We start from the raw sequence: 26,709 nt of genomic DNA, 5'->3' as shown, positions 1-26,709 counted from the left end.
ACACCTTATGAGAAGGATTTCGGAGTCATAGTGGATTCTAAGCTATCGGCTTCCCTACAGTGTTCAGAAGCCATTAAGAAGGCTAACAGAATGTTAGGTTATATAACACGATGTGTGGAGTACAAGTCACAGGAGGTTATGCTCAACCTTTATAATGCACTGGTGATGCCTCATCTGGAGTACTGTGTGCAGTTTTGGTCTCCAGGCTACAAAAAGGACATAGCAGCGCTAGAAAAGGTCAGGGGAAGAGCAACAAGGGTGATTCCAGGGCTACAGAGGTTGAATTATGAGGAAAGATTAAAAGAGCTGAGCCTTTACAGTTCAAGCAAAAAGAAGAGGTGACATGATTGAAGTGTTTAAAATTATAAAGGGAATTAGTCCAGTGGATCGAGACTTTTATTTTAAAACGAGTTCATCAAGAACCCGGGGACACAGTTGAAAACTTGTTAAGGGTAAATTTCGCAAAAACAAGAGGACGTTTTTCTTTACACAAAGAACGATAGACACTTGGAATAAGCTATCAAGTAGTGTGGTAGACAATAAGATATTAGGGACTTTCAAAACTTGACTTGATGTTTTTTTGAAAGAAATAAGTGGATAGGACTAGCAAGCTTTGTTGGGTTTAACGGCATGTTCTTTTCTAGAGTGTTCTAATATGACATAGGGCTGCTTTTAACTGGTTCAGGTCATATTTAGCTGGTAGACACTTTTCAGTAACTTTTAATTCCTCTTTTTCATCTACTGCTCCTCTTAAATAATGTGTTCCTCAGGGATCCATTTTGTGTCCTATTTTATTCTCTATATACCTTCACCCTATTGGAGCGATTTTTAGGAAATTTAACATTTCTTTTCACTGCTATGCCGATGATACTCAGGTTTATATTCCTGTCTGCAACTCTGCAACAAATCAACTCCACAACTGTCTGTCTGAACTAAGATCCTGGATGGCTAAAAATTTTCTTGATCTAAATCAAAATAAAACGGAGGTGCTTATAGTGGGCCTATCAGCTAAAGCCCAAATTAGTCTTGGACTTCTCGGCTCTTTCTCTGTCTTTTCCAAACCTCAAGTCCGCAATCTTGGTGTTACTTTTGATAGTAACTTCTCTTCTGAGAAACAAGTAAATTCTATAGTCAAGAGTTGTTTTTTCCAACTTCATCTGTTAGGTAAGATAAAGCCTTTTTTATCGTCTAGGGATCTTGAGAAAGCTACTCATGCTTTTATTTTTTCCTGCCTCGATTACTGCAACTCGCTGTATTCTAGGATTAACAAATCTCTGATACACAGGTTACAGCTGGTCTAAAATGCTGCCCCTCGCTTTCTGGTTAGGGCAAGAAAGTCTGATTCTGTTTCTCCTATTTTAGCTTCTTTACACTGGCTGCCTGTCAGTTTTCAAATTGATGTTAAAATCTTGCTGCTAGTTTTTAAATCTTTACATGTACTTGCTTCTGCCTATTTAGCTGAATTGTGTGTCTTACACCAGCCATCCAGAATGCTTAGATCTTCTGGTCAGTTATCTCTGGTTGTCCCAAGTACCAAGTGTAAAACCAAGGGGGACAGGGCTTTTGCAGCTGCTGTGCCTCGTCTGTGGAACTCTTTACCTCATTATATAAAGGAGTCGTCTACAATTGAACTGTTCAAAATGAGATTAAAAACTCATTTCTATTCACTTCCGTGACCTGGCCTAATCAGTAATACTGATTGCTTCCTCTTTGTTATTATATAACATTATTTCTATTTATTATGTATCTTATTTTATGTCCATATATTTTACCTCAATTTATGTTTTTATGTTAATTGTTTTGTTTTTCCTTTTATTCTTTTATTGTAAAGCACTTTGGCCACAGCATTACTATGTTGTTTTAAATGTGCTATATAAATAAACTGACATTGACATTGACATATGGATGTGAATACTGTATGCCTTGCAATTGATTGGCATCCTTTCCAGATTTGGTCCCCACCTTGCTCCAGAAACTTCTGGTATAGTTTCCAGCATTCATGAACTTCAATGAATGCTGACTGTGAGTGTGGGTACATGAGTGGTGATCATGGAGCACAATATATCAGTATATTGATGCAACATTTAACTGGCATATCTCTCTCCCACAGAACTGATGTCCTTAGCTCCTGGTATGCAGTTCAGACCAGCTAGGTGTAGTTTTTCTATGATAACCAAAATGATGCTGTCACTTTTTTTTGGCAAATGTACAACTGATGCAGGTATGAAGCATGTGTCAAATAATATAAAAATGAAACAAAACAACTAGAAAATGTCTATGTCAGCATGTTTCTGCAAAAGGGATGTAATGCTTATGTATTATACTTGTTCTGATTTCTTTGAGTAAAGAAATTAATGTCCTAAAGGCCCTAAAAGGTCCAACCTAAAAGGTCCAACTTGTTGAAACTGGAATTGACAGCCTTTCATAGAAGGGAATAAGAGGATAGTCATTTGCTTAAAGTTAAAATATACCAAACAATTGCTAAACCAATAATCAAGGTTATAAAGAGAACAGAAGACTAAAATACAATTGTTATCCCTTTCCTGTCTAAACTAGATGTTGATGATTTTAGATTCTTCAGTCCAAAGACTGGATAAACTACTGACTGTACCTCCAAATTTTATTCATGAAATGTGCTGATATTTTAATGTTGAAACCTAAACTGAATAATGTCATGTACCATGTGACTAGCAGTGTGGGTATTGCTATAAGTAATATGTTTTTGCTTGTACAAGCAACTCATACAATGGCAGTGCCCACATAAAAAGAACCAAAAAAAAGGTGACACAATGAAGATATAAAAAGGAAAATGTTTAAAAAACAATAACACTTTCAACAATAGAACAAAATGACTTATGATGACATCATGTTCTTGCCAATAATTCCATGCTGAAAAATAAAAATTTAGAAAGGTTAAGTTTTACTTGTTAACCCACAGGTTTTTTTTTATTATTTTTGTTTTATTTATTTTCCACTTCAAAGGTTAAAAAATATCAGATACAAATAAATAGTGTTAATGAAAATGTTAACAAAGCCAGAGTGGTTAGTGCTGCTGCTTCACTGTTATGGAGTCCTGGTTTAAATATGGCCAGGTTGCTCTCTGTATGAAGTCTGCACCTTCTTTCAGTGTTTACATCAGTTTTACTCCTGATATTCCACTTTCCTTCTATATGCTAAAGATGTGTATTGGACACACAAACACGCATTCCCTGTCCAGAAGGGAGTAAGTCTGGATGTATGAGCGAGTCTTTCCAGTGATGAACTAGCTTCCGATATAAAGATGGGTTCTGACTTTCATCCATTGTTGCCAGGCTAAACTTCAGTACTCCATGAATCTGAACTGGACTAAGCATGACAATGGGATGATGGAAAAACAAATTAGTAAATGATATTGCTAAAGATAAAAGAGCAGTCACATAGAGGCATTGTAAATGTTTATTGCTGTAAGTAGTGTTACTTGACATGCATCTGCTGAAAAATTCTTTGGCTGTAAGTACTTAGTGCTACTGCGTCAGAGAGAGGGCATGCAGCATTGTTCATAACTAGCAACAGTTTGGTCTTTATTCTCTTCTCTGCTGCAAACTCCAACCAGTCAAGACTGTGTTCCATAACTGAGTCTGTCCCTTCAATTAGCTTGTTGATTTGGTGGGCCTCTCCTAAAATGATGTTACCAGCCCAGCACACCACAGAATAGAAAAGTGCACTGGCCACCACTGACTTAAAGAACGTGTAAAAGATGTCACTACCCATATTAACGGAATGTGGTCTACTAAGAAATAGGAGTTTGCTCTGCCTCTTTTTATATTGTTCCTCTCTGTTACTGATCAGTCCAGCCTGTCATCGATGCAGATCCCAAATACTGTACTTGTAGCAGTGCACAACCTCCTCATCTACTCCCTGAATACTCACTGGACATAAAGGCTCTTTGATAACAGCAAAAGTTGTTTGGTTTTGTTGATGTTGACTTGCAAGCAGTTCTCAAAGTTCTCCACATGACTCCTCTCCTTAGTTTCACCTTCTCTTGTCAATAAACCCCACTAGAGCTGAATAATCAGATAATTTCCGCAAGTGACATGACCTGGTGTTATACTTATAATTCGATGTATATAGGGTGTGGACGCTAGGTGGCACTGTTGCCCCTTTAAACCCAATAGATAGACACTCAGGGCACCAGGTAAAAGTACCAAGAAGTATTTTCATTCTCTTCTTCTTCTTAAACAGTGCCCTTGAAGCACCACAGCCACCACTAATGCAAGTAAATACAATAACAATAAACAAAATTATCTTTTATCTCCTTCACACCTCCCAGCCAGCTTTTTCCACCTCCACTCGACTCTAGCTTGCTTGCTGGGTTCCCAATAGTCCTTTAAATAGTGCCAGATTTGGGTCAGATGGAAAACTTGAATGTTCTTCAGCCCGGAAGTACTTCTGGGCTTTCATCCCCGTGACTTGGTAGTACTTCCGGGCTATGGCTGAGACATGACTCCCCAGGTTCTCTTGCAGTGTCCCCTGGCAGCACCCACGGTACCCAGCAGGGCTGTGATATTAAACTACATGTCCCGTAGTGCCCTGCAGGAATCTACAGTTCAGGGAATCTGCCATCTAACATCTTGGGGTAGGCAGTGTCCTGGAAAAGCTGCCTTCCCCCATCCTTCCATCTCTGGGGCATCCTGGCTGGGTTGGGCTGCCAGCCGTCTGTTACAAGGGTCAAGATTAAAAGAGGCAGGAGTGGTCCTTTGGTGCCCCAGTGTTGCTGACAGCCATATCAAAGACATAGTGATTGACCCTCACAGATGTAAATCTGCCCAACAGATCCACTTGCGTATCCCTGAACTCCTCCTTTAACAGGGATGGCTGGATGGTATAGAAGGAACTGGAGAAATAATTAAAACAAATAAAATCCTCACAGTGCTGGCAGCAGCTATAAGGTTCAATATTCATTTAAATAAAATCATTAAGCCACCAATTTGTTAAATCAGCAAAAAACAGTTTTAGGGTTGCAATATGCTGGACTCCTTCCTGGCAGCGTTAGATACAAGACAAGAAATCACCCTGGTTTGGTTACTGTTCATGAAATAAAATGCTATCTTCATTTTGAAATGAAATGCACTCATAAAATATGCATATTGTTTCTCAAGTTACAATTTCTTTTTTTCTCATCTTTGCTAGTTACTATACCAGTAATTCAACCAACTCACGTTTATGTGGAACTTGGAACAGCAGCTGTACTGCTTTGTTATTTTAACTGCTCATGTCCTGGTAAAGCATATGGAAGTTTCCAAACATCAAAGAGGAAAGAATATGCAAATATAACATGCATATCAGTGGGGCAAATAAGGACCTGTGAATCCAAAAGTATTATTGTCAATACCACATTGAATGATGAAAATGTTTATAGATGTCAAGTGAAAATACCAGGTGAAAATACTTCTTTTGAAGGTGAAGGATCAGGAACCAAGCTTATAATCTATGGTACAGTAGTTTAAGTTTATTATTTTGTTAACATTTCCTCAGATACTGTATTTTGTGGGCGGCACGGTGGCGCAGTGGGTAGCGCTGCTGCCTTGCAGTTAGGAGACCCGGGTTCGCTTCACAGGTCCTCTCTGCATGGAGTTTGCATGTTCTCCCCATGTAGCGTGGGTTTCCTCCCACAGTCCAAAGACATGCTGGTTAGGTTCATTGGCAATTCTAAATTGTCCCGTGTGTGTGTGCCCTGTGCTGGCTGGGATTGGCTCCAGCAGACCCCTGTGACCATGTAGTTAGGATATAGTGGGTTTGATAATGGATGGATGTATTTTGTAATTTCATAAAAAGTAACATTTATTTTACATTGTCAGAATTTAAAATATCAGTCTTAATGTAGAATAAAGTTGTTTCTGCATGAATGTAAAGATAAGCATGCATTATTTGTTTAGGTCTATGGTTTAAACTGTAGTTTTTCCTAACAAATTTTCCAACAGGAATGAACATTTGTATGTTTAAAATTATACTTTAAATGAAATTTTCTAGAATATGCATTGCTTATTTTTTAGCTGAGCCTTCGTCCTTGGAAATACAAGAAGCCAAGCCTCTAGTGGAAGGCACACCATCCAATCTTACTTGCCTTGTCAGAGGAAAGCATCTACCCAATGTCACATTCAGTTGGTTCAGGACCGAACCACGTGAGCTCACAAGCATACCGATTTTCACAAGCCTTAGTGAAATTCAAAGTGTATACAGCTTCACTCCAAGTATAAATGACCACAGGACTGCCTATTGGTGTCAGGTCTCTCACCCACTGTTTAAAAGGAGCATCATGCAGAAAATATCATTAGATGTCAAATGTAAGTTTAAAACTATTTATTTTTCACATTACTAATCATTTATTTATTATCTTTTGGCGTACTAATATTACATGACTCTAGGAGAAGCATGAACTGAAAGTTCCATTTCTACCTGTTTGTGTAATGTCTCAGTTCTGTTAAATCAGGTAAACATATTTCTGAATTCTCCCAATAGTGGATAACATATAAAATCTGCCACAAGAAGGCTCATATATGTTATGTCTGTCATGGCACTACAGTTTAAGTGCATTGGATTCAGAACGTGCTCAGACCCCTTCACTTTCTGCACACTTTTTTGTGATGTAGATTTCATTTTAAATGAATAAATAAGCCATTTTTGCAGAAATAATCTACATTCAATAACCTTTAATGAAAAAATGAAAACATGTTTTTGGAAAGGTTTGAACATTTATTAAAAATTAAAAACTGAAATTTCCCATTTCTATAAATATTGGCTGTGGCACTTCAAATTGTGATCAGTTGCATTCTGTTTGTTTAATTTGCTTTAATCCAAATCTACCTGTGGTAAACTAAATTGATTGGACATCACCTAGAAAGGCACACGTGTGTATATATAAGATCCCATACTTCACATTGCATGTCAGTACAAAAAACAAGCCCAAGGAGCATCTGTTGACATCTACGATCAAATTGTGCTGAGGCACAGATCAGGGCTAATGGTTTAAATCATTTTCTAAATTTTTCAGCATCAACAATTGTGAAATGCAAGAGGTTTGGAACCACCACGACTTGGCTATCAGGTAAAACTAAGTAACCAGGCAAGAAGGACCTTTTGGAGTTGACCAAAAACCCAACAGTCACTTTGATTGAGATTCATAAGTTCTCTGCAGAGATAGAAGATCTTGTTGGAATGAAAACTATCTCTGCAGCGATTCATTAATCAGGTATTTATGGTAGAGTGGCTAGGCGTAAGCCCCTATTGAGTTAAAGGCCTATGACAGCACACCTAAAATCTCAATGCATACAGAAAAAGATTCTCTAGTTTGATGGGTCAAAAAAAAAAACTCTTCAGGAAGAACTCTAAGCCCTGCTAATCACATGCCTAAAACCATACCTACAGTGAAGCCTGGGGGTGGCAGCCTCATGCTGTAGGGGTGCTTCTAAGCAGCAGGGACAGGGCAACTGGTCAGAATTGAGGGGAGGACGGATGCAGCCAAACATAGAGAGATCCTTGAAGAAAACCTGCTCCAGAATGCATGCCACTTCAGACTGGAACAACGGTTCACCTTTTAGCACAACGATAACCAGAAGCATAGAGTCAAGTCAATGCTGGATTGGCATTGGGACAAGTCCCTGGCAGTCCTTAAGTGGCCCAACCACTCCCCAGACTTCAAACATCTGTGGAGAGACTTGAAGATGGCAGTTTATAGTCACTTTCCCTCCATTCTAACAAAGCCTGCGAGGATCTGCCAGGAAGAATGGGATAAATTAGGGTGAAGAGGTCTGAAAACTTACTGAATCCATTGCATGATAAATCAGCCATTTAAATGAACAATATAAACAGAGAACCAGCAGTTTCAGTCATTCCAATACATCTGTTGTACCTAAGGGTTACCTTATTTATTAAGGTAAAATTTAATTTCCTTTTTTTTTTTAGATGGACCGCAGACTCTGAATGTGACATCTTTAAAAAGGTTTGGCAATCTAAATGACTCATGGAAATCCTTGGAGATTCCCAAACACTCCCACACTGAGTTGTTGTGCTCAGCCGATGGTAATCCTGAGCCTTCAGTTATGTGGTTTCATGAAAAAGAAGGCTATATAAACTCTACCAAGTCTCATGTGGGGAGTGATGGGCATATTTTGGTCATAGAACACATGACAAAAGAGAATGAAGGCTTCTACAGATGTGTCGCAAACAACAGTTATGGCACAATTAATGTGACTATCTACATACGGGCAGTTGAAGGTACAGATAAATTATTCATTTTTCAGAAAATTTGAAACAATTAAGAATTGTTAATGAATAGAGATATTCAAATTAAGCACATACTGATGCTGGTATGGATATCCCATTTTTGTTTTCTACTTTTTTCAATATGTTCAGGAGTGCAGAGTTTGTCAGTAACATATGAGCCAGTGGCATTCTGGTTTTGGTTGACTTCTTTTACATATTCATATTGTTTGGTGATATGCCAAGACATACTGTAGTTTCTGTATATCCCTTATGGTATCAAAATATTTATTGAAGAATATTGGAAAAAAATTAAAGTATAAAAAGAAGCCAGTAAAGTTAGTGTGTAAGTGTAGTGACCTGCTATTTCCTCTAGGAGTCTCTAGCTCCCTAGTTGGAATAAGTTCTTTTGTAATTTGTGCGTTTTAAGTAACCCAGATCTACTGTATATAGATATAATATTAAAAGGCGATACCTCTCCCATAGTGGTACAGTTATAAGAAATCACATTAGGGAAAATAACTTAGCTTTCTTTAATGACTTTTTACGCAGCATTACAGACGAGGAAGCCATAGCAAGACTTTTATCAAGGCGGGATCTCGATGTATACAGTCTGCCATTTTTCTTCGCTGCAATGGAAGGGTTTTCAGGACAGATGATGATAACTCCCATCCGTCCATCAGCTTCGAGGTGTTTGGCTGCTGTCCAAGTCTTTTATACTGTTTTCTCCACTTGCAGGCCCTTACTTAGGCAAACCATGCCATTCCAAACAAGGCAAGGAGATGATTCAATTTCATCTCTAACATACAGAAATAGTACAATGCCCATTTTCGTAGTTGTCTCTTTCTCTCTTCAAATGCTTGCCTAATAGTTCTAAATGCTGAGAGCCCCTGTGTGCTAACTTTGGCCTGCACATGTGAGTGGATTTATAAAATATTTTTTGTACAGAGCACAGTGACATTCAACTTAGATTCTGATTACACCTGCAAAGCCTGAACATAATTACACAGGGCATGAACCAAAGTTATTAGATTGGTAAAAGCACCCAGTAATGCCCACTTTCATTACAACGCCACATCAGCATAAGGAACTATAAATAATCAGTAGTAATGAGCTTATGCATTTATTTAATTATGAATTAATCAGTTTAAGATAGTAGATATTTAACAATTAATCTCCAGATTTATTAGGGTGAGCCACAACAGGATACCCCATGTAAATCTCATTTGATTAATCATAAAGTATTGACAGAATTGAAAATTCTGTAATTTATAACTAAAATGTAACCTGACACATGTTATTTGGATCTGAATCATAAAATAAAACAATGAAGTACTTTAAATCACTAATTTTTGCCCCAGTAAAAAGTAATTAATAAATCTAACATGTTAAGTGTATTGATAGTGGTCATTGGCGGACCATTATTAAACAGATCAAACAAAGATCAAAATGTTTTTAAGAACTCAAGTCTAATATAAGAGAAAAAACACTTCATCTGAGTATCATTCAATCTTGGTTTACATTTTGAAAAGCAAAATCAGTCAGCTGGCAGGTGCGACTCCAGTTAAATATGGGTTTCCTCAGAATATATTGCAGCAGCCAGTTATTCTTTTAGGTCAGTATGTAATTCTTATAGTATGTTATTAATTAACTGCTAAGATTAAACATTGGTTGAAATTACATTTCTTGACATCAAATACAGACTCTGTATCTTCAGAAATTCTTTGAAAATCATATTAACATGTGTAATTGCGTAATTCAAATCAGGATTGTGGATTCATGAGGTGATGGCAGGACACTGCCCATTGAAGTTATTTCATTGTGTGGTAATTTTGCAAATAGGAAGACATAATTGACAGCTTTTATACCAAAAGGCAAGAACTGCATTTGTTGCATTCCTCATTATGTAAAAGCAGCTGTCTTCAGCTTAGAAATGAAACAAAAATTAGGGTAGATTCTAAAAATGCAATTTGCTGAAGAACTTGAAGGAGATTTGGTATAAGTAATGCTTTAGTGTGAAGCTGTTCAAATCATATAACTAATCTACAGTTATTTCAAAGTACAGCAGCAAGGTTGACATCCAGGACCAGCATGTAGTATTATGTAATCCCAGTCCTAAAAGAGCTATGGTGTCTTTTAATTTAGTTTAGAGACAGTTTTGAAATTCTGAGATATGAAGTTTTAAATGGCTTACACCACCTTTTTGACCATATGCAGAAGATTAATTTAATTTACCTACTGTATATTCAAACACATATTCTAGACTTCATCTAAGTAATGGGTAAAAACATTAACAAATTTACTGTGTTTTTTTTTATTTAATGTTTTGGGTTATACTCTAGTTATCCATGATGTCTGTCTTTTTGAGCATCTAGACATATTTGAACATACCATTTTTTTAGAAATTGGAACTCAGTTAATCTGAGCAATGTTATAACAGCAAACTTTGGTGATTCAGTTTAGTATTATCCTATTCATACAACTTTCAAGCTGGTTCTAAGCTGTAAAAGGTAACTTTTCTTTATTTTGAACATTTTTTCTCCCATTATTTAATGTCATGTATGGTTACTGTTGCTTTCTTTTCACTTTGGATTACTTTACAGAACAATACAGCCTTAAGGTAAAATCTTGTAATTTACAAAGAACACTAGATTTCAGGGAATATTTAATCTCTAGAAAACTTAAAAATATCTTTACTTATCAATAGCACTGTTCTAGACTAGCTTTTCTTTAATCTACTAGATAAAAGTTTATTACTGTATAATCTCATAAATCTCCAGTGGTCTTTGAACAGTAAGGGTTACAGAGCTAAGCACTCTGAAAGAATCATGGTATCAATGTGTATATGGTTTCTATATCAGTCCTTTATCTATATTATACATTTGTAATTACAATTACAAGTTATTTTTGTATTGCGCTGTTGTCTGAGTGCGGGCGCATAGCACTGTGAACAACATTATACTAATTTCTAAATACAGAACTAGTATATATAAAAATACAGATTTGCTAAAACACACAGAGAATAAAGAAGAAATAGATTAAACAGAAATGGCAACCAACAATATCTGTTCATTAATTAATTGATGATCTACAGCCAGTTGACAATGGAAGGAGTTCAAATTGTAAAAAACAAAGTCAAAAACAAAGTCAGACATAATAAGAGTGAAGTTCTTGGCCCACTATCTGCCTACCCTCTCCTGGGCACTCTATAGTGAAGTCTGTGCTGGGCTGCATAATTTAATGAGAGAAGATTTCCATCCAGTGATTCCAATGCTCCTTTATACAAGATGACTTTTTCATAGACTGGCGAGCCGCCTGGGAGTAGAGCAGTGGCACCACACGCCACATCCAGATACGAGAAGAGAAACAGAATAGAGGAGGGTTAGTAAACGTTTATAAATATTGTATTACTTATACACATTATAACCAGAGATATGTATAGGAAGCATCTATTCCTAAAATAGCCAGATTAATTAAAATGGCTTTTAGTTATTAGACAACCATACTGCCCTTTCAGTTAATTTATTACATCAAAAATGAAGACCCGTTTTCTTAGCATAGCATAGTGCCGGTCTTATTTTATATTTTGTAATTATAGAAACCATTATCATTAACTGTGTCAAAATTGTCCCTATTTACTTTCTTTTCTTACTGTCCCTTCATGGCATTTCACATTGCTACCATTGTGTTTAATCTAATCACCAAGTGTTTGTAACATGAGTCTATAAAATCATTTACTGCATTTTACACTGTAGAATAATTGTAGAATACTGAATATTAAAAGAGGGCACAGATCACCATTTTGACTGGTCTTTTTTCTTAAGAATTTATTTTTTTTCAGATATGCTTTAAAAATGTGTTCTCTCTTTCCATGTCACTATACTTATAACTTATTAATATCTGGGTTATTTTCAAGATTCACCTCCTGAGTCCTTGCTGCATGGAGTTTGCATGTTCTTCCCGTGTTCTAGTGGGTGTTCTCCTGGTGCTTCAGTTTCCTCCTACAGTCCAAAGACATACTGGTTAGGTAAATTGGCAAAATGGATTTAGGCTAAATTGGCCCTAGTGTGTGGTTGGTGTGTGTGTGTTTACCCTCTGATGGACTGGAGCCCTGTCCAGGGTTTTTCTTGCCTTGAACCCTACGCTAGCTGGGATAGACTCTAGCAGACTCCCACAATGCTGTTCTGTACTAAACGGTTTTGAAAATGACTCAGTATTGTTATTTTGTATTTTAGTTTTCTGTATTTAGATAGAACATTATTTGTCCCCAGGGGGAAAATTGTGAGTATATACAACAATATGGGATATACAACACTGGCATATAAAAATGAGAGAATACAATTTAATATTATTAATTATATTTTTTTCTCTTTCCACAGGTAACCATTCACTTGCAATTTGTTTGATTATCATTGCCATTTCCAGTGTGCTTCAGATTATGGCCTTTATGTTTGTATGTTTGTATCTAAAGTGAAAAAGGTATGGCTAGATTATGCTTAGAAAAATTTAAAAAAAAAGTTGATTGGTTAAGTGACACTTAATGTACTACTAATAATATAATAGTAAGTGTCTTGTATTAACTGGAACAATACACATTTGGGATAAAGAATGAAAAAAAAAAGTGGCATTGGACATTATGTACCACAGGTGCTCAAAATCGGGTTTGTTTTATTATGCAAGCAAAAACTCATAGAAAGCCTGAACCTTCCTCATCCCGTAAATGACCATGACACTTACACAGACTCTGTGCCACCTCAATTAATATCAGCTTCATGGCTTTGCAGTGCTTTCTGTAATGATGGAATCTTATTTTGTCACTAACAATCATCATTAACAATCTTATATCATGTGATGCGGTTTCATTTAATCAACCTACATTGAACCTCTGAGAGTAATGCTTGTAAGTTTATTTATTGCTTATAAGAGTTGTGTAATATTTTGGCAGTATCATTATCAATGTTAAAACATTGTTATATCTTTATTTACTGTATAATAGAAAACAAATTAAAAGTAAAGGCTATGTCACATTACACAACTTTTCCAGGTTGTAGACTTCGCTTCCATAATTGTAGCGAGCCGGAGTGCATGCTGCCATGACTACCAGTCATGTAGTGTAACATACCCAATGACTCAGTCCAAGTAGTCTGTGATTCGCACTGCCAATGTCAAAAAGGTTTGATTTTGTCTTAAGTCATAGGGAGCACGCTCTGTGTGAATAAGAGCTGACAACCAACGAGTGCTCACCTGGAAGTTCTATGCGTATAATACACCCATGAAGAATAAGGAAGGTAGATGTTTTGAATGATTTTATGACAGATTTGCTTCTGCAGTGCATTCCATAGAGTTCTCTTTTCTATTTTAAGGCAGATAACAGTGCCACTCAATAATATCTAGCAGCAGTTGCAACTCTTCCTGACTAGGAACATTTTTAAATGGTTTAGATACTGAAGATCATTAGTTTGACTTTTCTCTAATCTGCTATATACGTATCTAAATATTTATCCTCTGCTAATCACGAGGCTGAAGTTGACTACTATTTCACAGCTCTTTATTTGACTGGCTATTTATTTGCTTCCAGACAGCTATTTATTCACAAACCTTGTGCAAAGCAATTACATATTCAGCGTTAACAGAAAGATAGTTGCTTTTGATGGATAACAGTTGAGTTTTGCTAGGCCCAATGTGAGTAATGACTGAGATTTACTATGATGTTTAAATGACACTTGTAAAAGGAACAGACTTGACACACGTAAAAAAAAAGTTTGGGGCAGCCACCCATATAATATTCCTAGCTGCAAAGGATTCTTTAAGTTTCAACAGTCTTGTTGATAGTACAGAGTCCAAGACAGAACTGATGAAGGTTGGAAAAGATGGCGATTTTAAGTGGTCAGACAGGAAGTGATGTAGGGTCATCGGAAGTGATGTTTTCCTGCCATCTGCTTGGGCGCCAGAACCAGAAGTGACGTTCTTCTTGGCGCCAGAACCAGAAGTGACATTCTTGGTTCAGATAAGTTTTTCCGCAGCTGGTCTGAAGAGATAACAGGAGAAGGTTTAGTGCACCCCGCCCTCCCCTAGCCTGGCATGGAATTACCTTTACTTGGTCCACACAATGTCCCCCTACTCGCAGTGTGACACACTATAATGAGTTAAATGTCATTGGGCCACCCAAATTTTAACAGTTTCAAGAAAAGTAAGATGCCTTTGTTAAGTTGCAGTTCAATTTTGTCCAGCTCAACAAGAAACGGTCTGGCAAAGGTGGCACAGTAATATCTAATGAATGAGATTTATTTTGATGATTGTGGGCACTGTAGAGGGTGTAAGATGCTAGAGGTCACTGTTGCCTCTTTCAACCCAACAGACAGACACATTGAACACAGGGTAAAATCATCAAGAAGGTATTTAATTATTTTCCTGCTGTTTTCTGTGCCCAGAAGTACCTCCACCAGCATAAACAGGCAAGTAACAATAATAATAATAACAAAAACAATACAATAAAGCACACAAATCTCTCTTCCACTCCTCCCAGCAAGCTCTATCCTACTACCTTCCAACTCCGGCTCTCTTGCTGGGTCTCTAACAGGTTGAACCGCCGGCCGTCCATCACAAGGGTTAAAAAGCAAAAATTCCACAATTTCTGCAAATTCAAGAAAGAGAGATGCATTTGTTAATTTTCACTTGAGATTTGTCTAGCCCAGGGTGGCGAACTCCAGGTCTTGAGTGCTGCAGTGGCTGCAGGTTTTCATTCTTACCATCTTCTTAATTAGTGACCAGTTTTTGCTGCTGATTACTTCTTTTAATTAACTTGACTCAGGCCCCATAGTTATTTCTTTTTCTTTAATTAGCAGCCAAACAATAATGAGACCCAAAATAAGCCACCACATGACCAGCTCCCCTGTGCCTATTACGCAATATTTGAAATTTAAGATGGTGATGGTCTTGGTAAGGTTGATCTCTCAGGTCACCAAAACATTTTGGTTTCTGCTCTTAGAAAGGAGAGAAAAACAGCAGTTTTTGAAATGTGTGCTGGGGCAGAATGAGAGCAGCAACAAGCCATGGAATTAAATAATGGGTTTAATTAACAGCAAGAATTGGCTTCTCATTAAGAAAGTGATTGGATTGAAATTGGTTGGAGTTTGAAGCCCCAGTTGAGCTGATCATCTGTTAGCTCGTTTCACATCTCATTTCTGATTGGCTGTCATTTAATGAAGAAAAGGAATCAATTCAGAGGGCTGAATCTCTTCTAACAGGAATAATAAAGTGATGGGGGGAAAATTAATTAGCAGTGAAAACTGGTCACTGATTAGGAAAAGGGTTAGAATAAAAACCTGTAGCCACAGTGGCACTCCAGGCCTGGAGTGTGACACCCCTGTTCTAGCCCAATGTAGGCAACTGACTCAAAAGTACTGACAAAGTTGTCACACTATAATATATAATGAAAGAGATTTCCTGTGATGTTTAAGGGTCACTACAAAGGGCTAAATACTATTGGACCACCAACATTTTCACAGTTTTTGAGAAAAAAGGAAACCTTTAATTAATAGTAGGTGCAGTCAAAGAATGATGCAGTCCTGTTGCCCAACTGATCGTTAAACTTTCTTTTGCCACATTTGTCTATTTTGCTAAGCCAATTTGATCATTATTTACTGCATTGTGACACAGTGGCAGTGCTACTTCCTTGCAGTAAGAATACTAGGGTTTGTGTCCTGGGTCCCGTGTGCATGGCCTGTGTGCATGTTTTCCCCGTTTCTGCATTAGTTTTCTCCTGCTTCTACAGTTTCCTCCCTCAGTCCAAAAGGCATGCAGGTTAGGTGGATTGGCGACACTGAATTTGTCATAGTGTGTGTGTGTGTGCCCTATACAGTGTGTATTCCTGCCTTGTGCCCTATGCTATCTGGGATGGTCTCCAGCAACCTCAATGACCCTGTTTAGGACTAAGTGAGTTAGAATTTAAAACCCATTAATTACATATGAAAGTATGCCAAATTTGCCAGTCCATTTGTCCAATATACCCACATTGGGCTGGGCAACTGCAGTTTAACAAAGGCACATTTTTTTTTTCAAAACTGTGAAATATTGGGGGGTTAAAATTCTTTTAACCCTTTACAGTGCTTGACAAAAAACAGAGGTAATCCCCTTTATTAGATAGGATACCATGCCATCTTTTCCTATCCATTTAACCCATAAACCCATGTTGGCCTGGTCAAAACCTAACTGCATTTTTAAACAAAGGCATCAGTGGTTTTGTCAAAACTGTAAAAAACGAAGTTGGCTCAATGGCATTCTACCCTTTACTGTGCACATTAAACATCACAATAAAATTCCATTCCTTACATATGAAGGAATGCCAACTTTGCAAATCCATTTGACTAACATACTTGCATTGTGCCAAGCAAGACCCAATTGAGGTTTAACAAAGGCATTCATGTTTTGTCAAAACTGTGAGATTAGGTGGCCCAATGGCATTTAACCCTTTACAATGCTCAATAACCATCAGAGGTAACCCATTCATCATTAGAAAGGAGAGTATGCTAACTTTGCCAGTCCATTTGACTAATATACCTCCATCGGCTATGCAAAACCCAACTACCCAACTGCAGTTTAACAAAGTCTTGTCATCCCTCTATTATAAAAAAAATCCCGGAGAGAAACACTAGGGTGTCGAGACGTGATCTTCATGTTAAGAACATGGAAGACACTTAAGAGAAACCGCAAGATGAAAGAGACTGGCCACAGAGCATCTCACAGGGACCTTAAACATTTAGACTTTGTGCCAAGAGATTGACCCAGGACCGTCTCGCGATGATATGGAACATGCAAGACATGCCCTACTTACAATCAATATCAAATAAGACAACGGGCAGCAAAACACTCAGTCGTGTAAAGGATTTGAGCACACACAGATCCAGTGCTCTCAGCGCATATAAAGCGTATAAGGGCAATACGTTATAAATGAAACATCGACGACTAAGCGAAGAAGAAAGCAGTGCAGAGAAAAGAGACTTAAAAGCATTGGAGATAAAAAGAGCAAAAAAAAAGAATAATCTAGGTGCAAATTCAGAAAATAAGGAAAGTAATTATCAGCCTGGAACAAATGGAATTGAAAAAAAAGCACGTCCAATCGGGCTCAGAATTAAAAGACAAAGTAGAACTTCATAAAGACATTCACAAATGTTGGCGCTAAACACATGCAGAACAGGTTAGGGATTATGAAAGCAGTGGAATTCGAAAGGCTCAAAAAAAAAAAACCTTGGCGCGATACAAATGCAGAGAAAGTTAAAGAATATGAAAGTAGGAAAATTAGAAAGTATAAAAAAAAGAAAGTAAAAATCACAGTATCGCAAACAAATGGAAATTATTACTCGAAAAAGGGAAAATAATTACCACGGACCAGGTGTCATTGAAAAAAAAGCAGGACAAAGTGAGGTCAGAAATAAAAGACAAAGAGTAGACAACAAAGTAAAACGTCATAAAGAGGTTAAAAAACAAGGGGCCAAACATGCAGAACAGGTTAGAGATAATGAAAACTGGACCTCAAAAAAAATGTAGGTGTGAAACACATGCAGAGCAAGATACAGAATATGAAAGCAGAAAAAAACGACAGTGTCAAAACAAAGAAAGTAAACATCACATTAGTGCAAAAAAAGAGAAATTATTATTTGTAGAATTAAAGAAAAGGTGAATAGAGATCGAATATATGGACATAGGTGATATGTCAGAAGTATGTAAATATTGTAAGGCTTTTAAGTTTAAGTCAAGGGAATTTCAAAAATGGAGTTTACCTCACATGCATTTATTGGTTACTTTGCAAAAAAAATTATTAACTGCTGATGCTGTAGATTGTTTTGTCTGTGCTGAAATTCCAAACAGAGAAACCTCCTGAATTATGGTACAAAGTCATTAAACACACGTCTCACTGACCTCATTAAAAAGATTCAGCATGTTGGGACTTAAAAGATTCCAAATATTGTTTTTACAGAAGTTCTGAAATAAAAGAGAAACTTAAACTTGAAATAGCAACAATTGAAAGAAAAAAAAAATCTGAAAAGTGTGTATCCGGAAAACCAAACACAGGGGTTGGCGAGTGAAGCAAGCAGGGGGCGAAGCCCCCTAGTAACTGTAAAAAATATGTTGGCACAATGGCATTTAACCGTTTATGGTGCCCATGAAACATCACTGCAAATCTCATTCATTACATATGAAACTATGCCAGCTTTGCCAATCCTTTTGATCTACTGTATATACTGGCATTGGTCTGGGCAAAACCCACCAGTAATTAAACAAAGGTATTTTTATTTTCTCGAAAACTGTGAAAAGTAGGATGGCCCAATGTCATTTAACCCTTCAAGGTAAATCTCATTTATTAGGTATAACAGTGTGTCAAATTTGCCAGTACTTTTTACTCAGCCACATTGAGTTGGGCAAATCTCAACTGCAAATTAACAAAGGCATTTTTCTTTTATTAAACTGTTAAAATAGGGGTGGCCCACTGACATTTAACCTGTTATAGTGCCACTTAAACATCATTGTAAATCTAATTCATTATCCACGTTGTGCCGGGTAAAACTGCTGTTCATCAAAGGCATCTGTCTTTCTTTTAACATTGAATAAGTAACTGCTTTGTGCAATGTATGTGACTAAGTAGAGGGCTGGAAGCGAATAACTATCTGCCGAATAAGGAACTACAAAGAGATGCAGGTTAGGTGCATTGGTGATCCTAAATTGTCCCTATTGTGTGCTTGGTGTGTGTGCGTGGGTGTGTGTGTGTGTGCCCTACGGTGGGCTGGCACCCTACCCGGGGTTTGTTCCTGCCTTGTGCCCTGTGTATGCTGGGATTGGCTCCAGCAGACCCCTGTGAAACCTGTGTTAGGATATAGCGGGTTGGACAATGACTGACAGACTGACTGACTGACTAATAAGTAGCCATCTTCAACCTTGTCTGCTAATCTAAACTAGCATTTATATTTAGAGCATTTCTCTTCCCTTTAAATTTACCTTGGGGATGACACAAAAAGTAATTTCATTGTGTTACACAATGACAATAAAGTGCTTGAACTTGAGCATTTCTTAAAGAGTTTCTAACCACAGTTTCATCTTGCTTCACCAAATCAGCCAGCAGATGGCATAAGTGTTCTTCTCAGGTGAAAGAATACTTCATAATGTCCTCTAGGTAAGCAGCAATATAGGGAGTTTGGCCTAAATAGTCTCTCCACTAGATGTTGAAATGTCACCAAAGTTCACTTAGGCCCATGGACATGTCCACTGGTAGTGCTCAATGTGGTTTTCTTCATTGCACTGTCTAATAAAGGAATTTCCCAATACACTTTTTGTAATATCTAGTGTAGTTAGAAAGCATAGTCCATGAAGACACTTGATAGGCTCATCTACTTGAGTAAATATAACAGGCTTCAAAACTAGAGACATAGTTGATTTGTTGGAAATCATTACAGAAACATCTGGACCTGTCAGACTTGAGCACAAAGTCAATTGAACTGGACCCCAGACATGGGCTTTCTTCACTATCTTGTTAGTCAATCCTCTTCTGTATTTCAAACTTGATTTTCAAATGCTTTGCCTATGAAGACAATAAGGCTCCTCACTAACAATGTGCAAAATCAGATGGGTTAGACCTGGATTATACAGTATTATATGGAGTCAGTTACCTTTTATAATATACTGAGAAACTGGTAACAAGTTTGTGAAAGTGGAGTCATAGGTGGAATACCCTCAGACGTAGAGGTGTCTCTTGTTAACCAGGTCTTTGATAGAGTAATAAATGTCTGTTCCTTGATGTCACCACTCCTGAGCCCTTCGTCTGCCTAATTAGGCCAGAGCAGAGAAGGCTCAGATTAGGAGATCATTGTACTTGTATTGAGAGTTGTGATAATTGCTGTTTTTCTTTGAATTTTCTGACTTTTGTCCACTTCTTGTTTCTGTTTTGAGGATTCTGATTTCTGGAATGTGTGCCGGAGTTGTTTGATGCAGGATTAAATTTTGGAAGCTCAATTTTGTCTCTTTTTGTCCTTTTCAGCATTGTTCTCTTATGTTCAAATTTCTGTCAAGCAAAAAGATTTTATTTATAAAGATTCTTTGTTATATATTCCATCTACAAGCCAGGGATTTATGGTCATCCTCTCCTTCCTCTTGTGATGCTTCAGCTATATTTTGGGATATTTTTAATTTGGCCAGCTCTCCTTGTTTAAAAGTTTGCAGATAGCAATACGGAATAAGATGGACTAAATGAACCTATTCTGGGCTAGTGATAGCCCAGGTCTGCTTCATGATCCTTTCAGAGGCGTGTAACCCATTTCTACATGTTTGTGACTCCTAATCACAACACCTTCCAGTATGTTTAGGGTTTGTCCTGGGTCTTCTTTCAGTGAACTGTGCCTTGTATGCCAACCATGGGGGTGTTTCGGTATTTGGTCCCATAAACTAAAAAAAAAGGCTGGAACTGTAGAACAGGCTCTGATAAATAAAGTTAGACATGGCCCTAAATCTCAAAAGTGGGCCTGTGACCTGCACACAACAAAATAGGGCAAGACTATAAATCTCAAAAAGGAAAGTGGAACCATATACTGTAATCCCCTGATCTAAAGAACAAAGCAGAGTTTCTTGTAATAATGGCAGTTTATTAAAAAAGGGATTAAAAACAATGAAGTAATTTTAAAAGAGATAGAGAAAATGCTAAATGTTAATTCAAGGAGTCAACTGAAATATGAAAAATTAAAATCACAAATAACAAAAACAACATCATTAGCCAAAGATAGAGTAGAAACATCCAAAATACAGAAGAATTAAAAAAAACAAAACTTACAATAGAAATAATCTGTGAGACTCTCCAAAAATAAGGGCCCGAAAAAATGAGAAGGTTAATACCTTGACTTTGGATTAGGACATGTCAACAAACAGGCCAAAAGCAGTCACAGTTGCAGCGTTTTATCATTGAGTTCAAAATAAAATTACCAAGAAAAAAAACAAGAACAATTAAAACTTAATGAATATTCTTCAAAAATTCACAATGATGCAAAAATAAGGAAACACAAAATATAAAAAAATAAATATTTTACAAAACCTAAGAAAAATAATGGCATGGGAAAATAACAAAAACAGTCAAGTCAAGTCAAGTGGACACAGAGCAAGGTTGAAGCCCTGATTAAACCCAAACATGGCCTTTATTATGCACATTCCATGACAATTACACAAATCCAGTGTCAGTTTACCACTCAGATTCAGATCAGGTATGTCATGTCTTTTGATCATTAACCTTCAAGTATCTCCTTCACTCTCTACATATCCTGTATAAGCATATAAGGCTCCCAGTAGAATCCAATGTTCCTAAAAAGGCAGAATACTCTGAACAGTTATTTATTGCAACCACACAAACAACATCCCATGTGTTATTCTCTGCAACTCAATGTCACATTGCAGCATTCCTCTCATCTACAGAAACAAACTCCAGTTGTACAAATTCGGTCCAGGGCATTTCAATTTCTTTACACCTACCAGAGGCACTTCCCCATTGAGCCAGAGTAAGAGAGAGGCTTGGTTCAAGAGGACATGCTATGCATACAGGTGAGATTAGCTGTATGTCTCTGGTATCTTTCAACCTACCACTCAAGTTACAGCTCCTTCCGTTCCAGATAAGTTATCTCCTATGTCTCAAATGCCACTTTCTATTTCCAGCATCTACAGTAGTATGCATTTCACCCTTGCCTGTTACTAGACTGACATCTGACTGTTACCCTTCATCTAGTGAATGGTGAGCCCACATGGTGACTCCATGTTAGCTTTTTCAGGTTGAGTCTAAATAGGCTATATGGGTCACCTGACCCCCAGTCACTCATTGGATATCACTGTTTTAGGTGAGGTCCTCTTCAATTTTATTTGTTCATTTATGAAAATCAGTATTGGATTGTTATTTGTCTGTCCTGTCCCCTTGGACCAGTTTGGCATGGGTAAAGCCAATGACTTCTAATCAGAGGGGATATCAAACTTGAAAACTGCAAACCCCAAGTATTTCAGTTTACACATCTAAAATTCTTTGTCGATTTCAAATTATATGACTGTGTAACAATTTTCCGGCACACTGTCACATTTCCAACATATCTCAAGCTCACCCATTTGTTAATAGCCAATAACAGGCTGCCCGATGGATGTAGTGGCTGTGTGAAGGGTTTATAGATACACAGCAAGTTCACTCACAACTTCTGCCTTTTTTTTCTGTTCTTTTGTGGCACGTAAAATGTGAGACATCAGACAGATGAGCCTTTCCTCTGTTTGTGAGGTCCAAAACACCAGTGTTCCTTTTTCCTTGTAGCTTCATTATAAATGAGCATTTACTGGTTGTCAGCTCTCATGCACACAGAGTTTGCCCCTAAGAATTGACAAGTCGCAAACTAGATGAACTGAATCACTGGGTATGTCACACTACATGACTAGAGGATATGGGCATTCACCACAACTGCCCCCTTACATGTATGTAAATGAGGTCTATAACTAAAAATTGCTGGGAAAATCATGCAATGTAATTTGGTCTGAACCTTAACAGTGGGACATATCTTCAGAAAAGAGAGCGCTAAAAAATGAATGAAACACACAAGGTGACAACAATTTTGTCTCTCTATAGAAGCCTGGTAGCACTTAACACTCTGGTATCTTGTGTTGAAAACAACTTTAAAACAATCTGATCTCGAGAAATATTTTATTGTAGTGGTGGTTTCATATTTCACTTAATACAGCAACTCAATTAACTGCTTGGAAAAAGGAGCTATTTCTGCTGTAATAGAAGCGTACATGTGTAATATATTCATCAGCATCCTACTTTAAGTACTGGTGACTTGATCATCATTAGCAGTTAAACAAAAGAAAGAAAGAAAGAAAGAAAGAAAGAAAACACACATCACAGATGCCCTTTGACAAACTGTGACAATTTTAACAGTTACATTTTGCACCTTGAAAAAAAAATCTTAGAATTGCATTGTTTTTTTACATTACTGATGTCTTTTAAGACTAAAATAGTAACTTCAGAGGCTTGTATTCAATAAGTCAGATGCTTTTAAAAACAGTGCATATAACAAGTTACAGAATACACATCAAGACAGGAAGTTTGAATTGACTGTTAATACAAGGTGTTAGGTCACTTACAGCGAAAGATACAGATACAGATACAGATAAGGTGCTAAAAATACTGAATTTCATGGCAATATCTGTCTTTTATAACATTTTGTTATTTTTCTATTTTTATGAAGAGTTTGCACATTGTGAGTGAGGAGTTTGCATCTTCTTTCCATGTCTGTAAGAGTTTTATTCTGGATACACTCTGTTTTCTCGTAAAGCCCTCTAAGTAGTCTATGAAATTCCAAACTGGCCCAGTATGAGTGAGTGTGGGTGTGCGGATGTGTGGATGAGTGGACCCTCTGGCTCCGTGAATTTGCCGGTTTGATATTTTGCACTCAATGCTGTCAGGACTGCCCTGGAATGTCTTAAATGAGTTTGAAAATGATATGTTAAGTTTATACATTTTACAGTGTTTTAGTTTATCTCGTTAGTTATACTTTATTTATGAAGTGTATTTGTGTTCCTGACATCATGCCTTATGCCACAAGCCATTGGCTCACTGGAAGTACCATGCTCATTCCCATTATCACTGAGGGGGCTTGGAGTGCTACATCTTTAATTTCTGATATACAGTACTTCTCCCACATCTACACCTTCTCTAACTGTCTTGGAGAGGGATGTTAATATGGTGTTCAAGAGGCAGAACTCCTGTAAAGCATTCATTGCCAAACTAAGTTTCCTCCTCCATATTAAAGTACCATGTTTAAATGGACTTAACAACTGTAGACCTGTGGCCCTGACTTTGGTGGTATTGAAAACATTTGATCATCTCATGGTTCCCTCTCTTGGGTCATTTGAGGGGATGTGCTTGCTAACGGCCTCACCTCTTTTTCTGGCCACACCTCCGAGAAGACACTCAGTGAGGACAACTGACTCCACCCCTTCTGCTCAGAGGACTATAAATGTGAAGTGCTCCTGGAAGGTGTTGTCTCATTTGAACGTAAATCCACCATAGGGGAGAGCTCTACCCCAGTCTGACTGCTCAGATGAGCATCTGTTTTCTATATGAGACACTGCTGCCTTATCATTTTTTGATCAAATCCACGGCAATGAACACTATTGCTTTTGTTTTCAAGACCATTATTAAAAAGGGTGACCCAGCTGGAGCCCCATCATTTATTCTTTGGACTTGTGTTGTACCTTACTTGACTGCTGTCTGTCACTAATTCACTTCAGGTCCCTCTTCAGTTTGCCTACAGAGTGAACAGGTCAATGCCCTTAATATGGCACTCCACTTCAGCCCTCAGCACTTGAATTCCCTTGGTAACTATGCCAGGGTCTTGTTTACAGATTTCAGCTCTGCATTTAATATTGTACTTCTAGGTTTGTTTCAGAACAGGCTGAATGTACCTGTTTCCATCTGTCATGGGATCACAAACATTCTGTCTAACAGGAGGCAACAGGTGAAGCTGAAGAGACATATCTCTGACCATTTGACTGTCAGCAATGGCTCCTTTGAAGTCTGTGTGCTGTCTCCACTGCTCTTCCAGTATATCAACGACTGCACCTCTGCCCATCAGTCTGTAAAACTCATGGAGTTTGAAAATGACACAGCCCTCATTGGGCTTATCTCTAATCGAGATGAGTCACCTCGGAGTACTGCATCCTCCAACCATCCTTCTGCCGATACCAGCATAGGTGAGACATCCCCACCCACAATTACAGCAGCCCATGTGAGCAGAGCTGAAAAGAATTTGTGCCAGCAAAGCAGCGGGTCCAGATGGCGTATCGCCACGACTGCTGAAGGCCTGTGCGTTGGAACTGGGGAGTCCTCTACAGCGCATCTTCAACCTGAGCCTGGAACAGGGGAGAGTCCCAAGGCTTTGGAAAACATCTTGTATCCTGTCGACATTTATCTAACTCTATATTTATTGTTCTAGTATCAGAATGTAGTTTAAGTTAATTTTTTTTTGGTTTCAACAGATGTTTTTTTTCATATTTTTGATTCTTGTTTTCTTTTTTTCACATTTTCGTGCCCCCCTTTTGTTACTTCACAGCCCGCCCCACAGGTTGAGAACCACTGGTTTAGGACACTTCCAGCAAGAGAATGACTTCTAGCATGACAAAAAACCTCATACCACAAGAACAGCTCTTTCTCTGCTGCAATATTTCATATATGTGTGTGTCCTGTAGAGTTGTTTATTCACTCATAGTGTTTAACGGATGTTTATTCTTACTTATTTTTTATGTATCTAACATCAAGTGCACCAAGTCAAATTGTATTTGGCTAATAAAGTCCAATTCCGATTTACCTTTTACAGTGTCTAACATATTTTTAGTTTCTATACTCAACACATTTTCTCAGAACTAACCAGGTTTTGTAAAATAAATGAATTCATTGAAATGTTCATAAGTAATACAACAACATTGATGTGCGCTGTTGAAGTGTTTTAAAGTACAGCAGTTAGTGAGTTCTAAAAGTAGTCCAGTGGTCAGCAGAAACTTATATTTTCAGATTACAGAGATTTTCTTTTTTTAGAGGAGATCAAGTATTCTGTACTAATTATACACTAGTCATAACACAGAAGACATTATTTTTTATCTTTAATAAAAACAGATTTTATGAGACAATAGGGTATGTACTGTATCCGGCCAGTTAACCACATAAATGCTATAAATACTCTGTACATTCTTTTTCCGCAGGTATGTTTTTTTCACCGTGTTAAATATAATGTTGGTTTTTTTGAACCTTCTATTTGACTCACTGTGTAGGTGACCATATCACTTCTCCTTTAAGTGTGTTTTTCAAAATGATTGTTTTCTGACCTTCTTAATCAAATTTTCAGCTGCAAGTGGAGGCAGAAGTCTATTCCAGAAGCATCAAATGTAAGGAGGGAATTGACACTGGATGGATCTCTAGGCAGTACAGAAAATGCAAGAAATATTAAAGAAAGCAAAAGCAATTTAGAAAAGTAAAATTGATCAATAAATAGGTATAATTATCAGATATAAACATGCAAAAAGTGTCAAACAGTTAAAGCTGCATTTAGAAGGTACAAGTAAATGGGGTATGAGGACAGCCTTATCATTGGAGCAGCCATAAAACTGCACCTCAAACCAGATAATTCATCTAAAGCTAAGTATGCTTGGACCTGGCCAGTACTTGGATGGGAGATAAACCGGGGAAGCTGTGGAAAGAAGTGCTGATAAGGCCAGCAGACAGTGCTTACCAAGTGGTCTGTGTACATATCCTAATGCACCAGTGCAGTGATGGTGACACTGTGGTGAAAAAAGGTTCCATACTTCAGATGAGAGATGAAACTAAAGAAATGACACATTTTGGTTATAAAAGATTCTTGGGCATCCCTTGTAAAAAGTAGGTTGTACCCTGATGTCCCAGCTAAATTGCCCATC

General features: G+C 37.6%; 1 protein-coding gene across 1 annotated transcript; it reads left to right on the top strand.

Moving 5' to 3' along the window:
* The first annotated feature begins 2,178 nt into the window (after positions 1-2,178).
* On the top strand, positions 2,179-26,271 carry LOC120534925 (sialic acid-binding Ig-like lectin 14). The gene is made up of 8 exons (XM_039762429.1): positions 2,179-2,221; positions 5,170-5,472; positions 6,033-6,323; positions 7,942-8,253; positions 12,618-12,695; positions 21,922-21,997; positions 24,749-24,940; positions 26,142-26,271. The coding sequence occupies exons 1-8, from the start codon at positions 2,179-2,181 to the stop codon at positions 26,269-26,271; spliced, it is 1,425 nt and encodes a 474-aa protein (XP_039618363.1).
* The last annotated feature ends 438 nt before the right edge of the window (positions 26,272-26,709 follow it).

This window comes from Polypterus senegalus, chromosome 9, assembly GCF_016835505.1.
Source record: "Polypterus senegalus isolate Bchr_013 chromosome 9, ASM1683550v1, whole genome shotgun sequence".
Lineage (NCBI taxonomy): Eukaryota > Metazoa > Chordata > Cladistia > Polypteriformes > Polypteridae > Polypterus > Polypterus senegalus.
This window is presented reverse-complemented; position numbering and strand designations above follow the sequence as displayed.